Raw genomic sequence first — 6,340 nt, 5'->3', positions numbered from 1 at the left:
CTAAAAGGTCCACAGAAAAACCACTGGAGCTGATTGAAGAATTCAGCAAAGTAGCAGGTTACAAGATTAATGTTCAAAAGACAGTTGCATTTCTTTACACTATTGATGAATCAACAGAAAAAGAAAGTAAAGAAACAGTCCCTTTTAAAATACCACCCAAAATAATAAAAATACCTTGAAATAGCTCTAACTAAGGAAGTGAAAGAATTATACTCAGAAAACAATAAAACATTGATGAAGGAAATTAAAGAACACTTTCAAAAATGGGAAGATAGCCCATGCTCTTGGGTTGGAAGAATCAATACTGTTAAAATGGTGACACTGCACAAGCAATCTACAAATTTAATGCAATTCCTATCAAATTACCCAGGACATATCTCACAGAACTAGAACAAATCATAATAAAATTTATATGGAACCATCAAAGACCTAGAATTGCCAAAGCATTACTGAAGGAAAAGGAAAGAGGCTGCAGAAATAACTCTCCCAGACTTCAGACAATACTACAGAGCTACAGTCATCAAGACCACATGGTTTTTGGTACAAAAACAGACATATAGACTAACAGAACAGAATAGAGAGCCCAGAAATGTACCCACAAACTTTTGGTCAGCTAATCTTTGAGAAAGTAGCCAAAGGAATAAAGACAGACTCTTCAGCAAATGGTGTTGGGAAAACTCGGCAGCAGTACATAAAGCAATGATGCTAGAACACTCCCTTACACAATACACAAAAATAAACTCAAAATGGATCAAAGACTTAAACATAAGACAAGATACAATAAACCTCCTAGAAGAATATATAGGCAGAACATGATGTGACATACATCAGACATACATGCCATCACGACATACATCATATCAGAAGTGTTCTATTAGAACAGTCTACTCAAGCAATAGAAATAAAAGCAAGAATAAACAAATGGGACCTAATGAAATTACAAGATTCTGCACAGCAGAAGAAACCATAAGTAAAATGGAAAGACACAACCTAAGGAATGGGAGAAAATTTTTGCAAATGAAACTGAGAGAGGCTTAATCTTCAGAATATATAAGCAGCTCATACGGCTTAATAAGAAGAAAACAAACAACCCAATCCAAAAATGGGCAGAAGACCTAAACAAGCAGTTCTCCAAGGAAGACAGCAAGTGATCAATAGGCACATGACAAAATGCTCAACATCACTAATTATCAGAAAAATGCAAATCAAAACTACAATGAGATATCACCTCACACCAGTCAGAATGGCCATCATTCAAAAGTCCACAAATGACAAATGCTGTAGAGGCTGTGGTGAAAAGGGAACCCTCCTAGACTACTGGTGGGAATGCAGTTTGGTGCAGCCACTGTGGAAAACAGTAAGGAGATTCCTCAAAAGGCTAGTAATAGAATTAACATATGAGTAAGGGATCCTGCTCCTGGGCATATATCCAGAAGGAACCCTACTTCAAAATGACACACGCACCCCAATGTTCATAGCAGCACTATTTACAATAGGCAAGACACGGAAACAGCCTAAATGCCCATCAACAGATGACTGGGTAAAGGAGAAGTGGTATACTTATTCAATGGAATACTATTCAGCCATGAAAATTACAACATAATGCCATTTGCAGCAACATGGATGCTCCTGGAGAATCTCATTCTAAGTGAAGTAAGCCAGAAATAGAAAGAAAAATACCATATGAGATCACTCATATGTGGAATCTAAAAGCAAACAAACAAACACAGCATAAATACAAAACAGAAACAGACTCACAGACATAGAATACAAACTTGTGGTTGCCAAGGGTTTGGGGGGTGGAAAGCTGTAGACAGGATTCTCAAATTGTAGAAAAGATAAACAAGATTATACCGTATAGCACAGGGAAATATATGCAAGATCTTATGGAAGCTCACAGAGAAAAAATGTGACAATGAATACATATATGTTAATGTATAACTGAAAAATTGGGCTCTACACTGGAATTTGACAAAACATTGTAAAATTATTACAAGTCAATAAAAACTGTTTTAAAAAACTGTTAAAAAAAAACTGTAAAAAGTCTTTACTTCTTAGGGTTCTACTAATGCCAACCTCTGTTCTATGCACCTCAACACACTTATTCATTGAATTCTGTGCAATTTCATTTTGTCTTAAGAGCACTCCTGAAGTAGGTTTTGTTTTACTATCAACACCATCATCATCATCTGTATCATTATCATCACTATTTGGACTTTTACTAATCTCAACCTCTACTTTTTATATGTTATATTCATTTACTCACTGAGTCTTATGCATTTTAATTACTTTAGCCTTTACAGCATCCTAGTGAAGAGTGTTTTATTGTTGTTATTTAGTACTGTTACTGTCGATGATGATGAGGTCGTTGGTTAGCTTTTTACTGAGGGTGACCTCTGTTCTCAGTACATTGTATAGCTTTACTCATTGAATCCCATACACCCTAAATATTTTAATATTCATGGCATCCTTTTGATGTAGTCTTGCCGTTTTTGATCATCTTTTAATAATATAAACCTCCCTTCTTAGTGGTTTATATACACTTACTCTTTGAATCCTATACACTTTAAAAGTTTAGTCTTCACAGCATCTGACTGAAGTAGATTTTGGTGTTGTTATTTGTTATTATTATAATCATTGTTACTAGTTAATGCTTTGCCAATACTGAGCTAGGTTCTAAGTGCTCTATATACTTAATCATTGAATCGTTACACACATTAACTTAATTAGTCTTCACAAAACCCCGGTGAGGTTGGCTCTGTTGTCCTTTTATTTATTTATTTATTATTTATTTATCTGTTTATTTCTTTTATTTATTTATTTATTATTTATTTATTTATTTATTTATTTTATTATTTATGTTTATTATTATCATCATTTGTTATTAATACTACCCCTCAGAGTTGAGGAAACAGAGGACGAGAAAGGTAAAGCCATTTGTTCAATGTCAGGCCTAGTCAGTGGCTGAGAAAATAATCAGGTCCCCATTGCATCTAGAGGCCATGCTCTTAGTTTGTATCCCCAAATATTTTTAAGAGTTGGTATTTTAAAAAGTGGCAAATATTTATTAGAAAATACAAGTATATTTGTTGCAATGCTTGTTGAAAAACTTGCTGAAATATATATATATATATTTCCTAGGATTATACACAGCAGAGACACAGGTAAATGTTCTCTCATGGCCAAGTACACAAATGTACAAAGAGAAGCTAAAAGTAGAAAGTGTCCATTCACATGTCTATTGGAAATGGAATGAAAGAATATTTTCTATAACAAAGAATGGAACATCACTGAAATCATATTAAGCAAAAGAAACTAGACATAATATTTTATATTTGCCTTTATTTGAAGTTCAAGAAAAGGAATTTTTACCTATTTTGAACCTACTTTGATGGAGGTCAGAGTGGAGGTTATTTCTGAACACACAGAAAGATTGGTTTCAAACATAAAACATAAGTATATATGTGTATAAAATGTATGTAAAACATTTAAAAATACAAAGTAGCTAATGTAGTTGTTTAAGAGGTTATTGCAGTTAACAATACTCATTTTGGGGTCATAAGTCTCTGATTAAGCAATATAGTCTGTGAAATTCACACCTTATTTACCGTGAACTTTCTTTCAAATTGAGACATTTCTCTCTAATTTATAGTACTTTTGTATTTTTGACTTTTATTAATGGAGGTTTTTTCCTTAAAGTTTTGGAATATATGTATGGGAAGGTGGATTTTGATATGAGATATATGTGTATTTATCTAGCTATATGTCTGTATCCATATACCTATATGCACATCCATCTGTATATAGGCCACCCATTTATATTTACTCTGAAAAGTGATGCTTTCCTTTGCAAACTGAAAAGTTTTCTACTTTAGCCTGCATGCAAAACATTTCAGAGCTTTTGATTTACACTCTCATTGACATCTCATCAGATTAACCAGCCTGTGTCATCCACACCCCATCTCCCCACCATCATAATCTGAATAGTTCATATTCTTGATACTATAGGTCTGTGCCCTTCTTACACCCACCTCACCCCCATAAAGCTAAAAGTTAGCTGACAGCAGAAACTAGTCCATCCCCAATGGGTAAAAGATAGTTTTTGGAAAGAGGTGAAACCATGAGTCCCATATGAGCTAATTAAAGATTTCATTTTTACCAGACAGTGTTATAATCTGTTCAAAGTAGACATAAGTAAGTGCAGATTTGTCTGGTGCAAAGGAATTGAGTTGTAACTTTTTTTTTCCACACTGGGAGGAGGATGCAAAATAAGCTGTCAAAGAAAATAGAACATACATAACTCTTCTGTAATTACCTGCAGCTTACAAAGACACACAAGTGGCTGAAAAGACCAAAAAACAGACCTTCTACAAGGGACTGCTTAAGACAGTAGGAAGTTTTCCAGTGAAGTTGACTTCCTCCCCTTTACCCATAGCTTGAATTAGTGTATGTTTTTCTCAGCACTATAGTTTTGAATTGCAGTCTTTAACATACAGTGAGAATTTTATTATCTCTGCTGACAATTATCAATAGTACTTTATACTAACACCTATTTAATGGCCAATCTCGGGAGCAACTAAAATTATGTATAAGAACTGTTCCATCAGAAGAAGAAACAGGTTGGCCTTGGAACTGAAACAGTTAAGATACTTTCTTATCAAGATAGTACTCTTTTAAGCAACCATAAATACAGGCTGAGTCATATGTGACAACGTCCTAATTCTTTACACATAAAACATGTTTACATGCCTTATTTTGAAAGAAGCCACAGGTGAAAAAATGGTCGAAATCGGATGAATGGGGCTTTGTTAGCCAGAGTACGGAAATCAACACCAAAAGTAACGGTGAGAATGTCCAGGCTGCAAACTACAGTAAAAGGGACCATCCACACAGATCTGTGTAGCCAGTGTCACCATATTGTGGTGCAGGCTTGTCCAGTTGCTGCAGTGCTCTTGCTGAGGGAGTGAGCTGGTAATGCTCATCCGTTGTGAGGGACTTAACGGGCCTTCCATTCGTGACTGCGGTGTCTTGGCACAATGGTCCGTGTATGTGAAGGAGTACAAACGGTTGTCTACATGTACCTGGCTGCAGTGTTGAAGGGTCTGTGGGAAACGATTTGTCACTTCTCGGTAGCCCCTCGGTCTTCCGACGAGGTTGGTATTTACAGTCCGGGTATTTGTCCCGATGTATGGCCCGGAGTCTCTGCGCCTCCTCGAAGAACGGCCGCTTTTCAGCTTCTGTAAGTAATTTCCACTGGTATCCCAGCCGCTTGCTGATCTCTGCGTTCTGCATTTTGGGATTCTCTAGAGCCACCTTTCGCCTTTGATCACGAGCCCATACAATGAAAGCGTTCATGGGTCGCTTGACACGGTCCTTCATGTACTCTCTACCGTTTCCTCCAGTTTCATACAGATCTTTTGAGCTACGATTGTCTCTCTGAAGTAGCGGGAGGCTTTCCTGAAGGAGAGGATATTTTGTTGCTGTACCGCTGAGCTGTAATTATCACCATTCAGTTCCGCAAACATAGCAGAAGCATATGATTGCATTGCTTTAAAATGGGGGAGGAAGCAGAATTTGAAGGTGAAAGTCTTCCAAAAATTACCTTACTATTCAAAGGTTGTTTCTATCATAGACTTTCTTGCTGTAACTTTTGTAGTGACATACTTATTTCTCCGCCCCCAGCAACACCTCCCCTCAAACTGTCTGGGCTGTCAGCCAAAGCCCAACCAGAACCCATTCTCAAGCAAACTGCTTAATAGGATATAGCCCTCTGCTTTCCGGTTCATATCTGATCTGACCCACTGAAGGCTGTAAACCTTCCTTTAAAAATATGAAATAACTTTGTCGTTATTACTTTATTATCCCCTTAATCAAAGGGTGAAGTTGCAGCAGAAACACTAAGAAGGAACTGTTTATCACTATGAATATATGTTGCGAATGTTTTGTAACACAAACATTAAAGACAGCCTGATTCTATTGAACACACGTGATATTGCATCCATGCTAATAATCACCTCCTTGTTTCTTCACTTCTAACTGAAGTACAATTGAAAATTCTATGTAAGATTTACAGTGGCAAATAACAGAGAATTCTACACTTTTATCTATGCTGATGACTCTCAGAGTATTATTATAAACTTATGTTGCCAACCTCAGGGAACAATTAAAGTTAGATATAAAAATTTCCATTAAAAGAAAAAACGGAGTACGATGACCTTGGAACTCCTGATGTTTGGTCGCATTACCATAACACTTAAAAGGGATGTTTTTTGTTTGGGGGTTTTGTTTTAGTTTGGCTTGGTTTTCTGTACACTGCCACTCTCTTTGCTTTTCAGTCTCT

At 36.3% G+C, this 6,340-nt stretch overlaps 1 protein-coding gene across 1 annotated transcript; it reads right to left on the bottom strand.

Annotated features, from left to right (window-relative positions):
* Nucleotides 1–4,856: 4,856 nt before the first annotated feature.
* LOC116662508 (sex-determining region Y protein-like) lies at nucleotides 4,857–5,688 on the bottom strand. Its single transcript, XM_032476208.1, is given in 2 exon segments — nucleotides 4,857–5,450; nucleotides 5,453–5,688. Coding segments are annotated over 2 exon segments (678 nt in total). The 5' UTR covers nucleotides 5,547–5,688; the 3' UTR covers nucleotides 4,857–4,866.
* Nucleotides 5,689–6,340: the final 652 nt, after the last annotated feature.

Source organism: Camelus ferus, unplaced genomic scaffold (genome assembly GCF_009834535.1).
Source record: "Camelus ferus isolate YT-003-E unplaced genomic scaffold, BCGSAC_Cfer_1.0 contig2801, whole genome shotgun sequence".
Classification (NCBI taxonomy): Eukaryota; Metazoa; Chordata; class Mammalia; order Artiodactyla; family Camelidae; genus Camelus; species Camelus ferus.
Note: the sequence above shows the minus strand (reverse complement) of the source record. Positions and strands in the feature narration are given on the sequence as shown.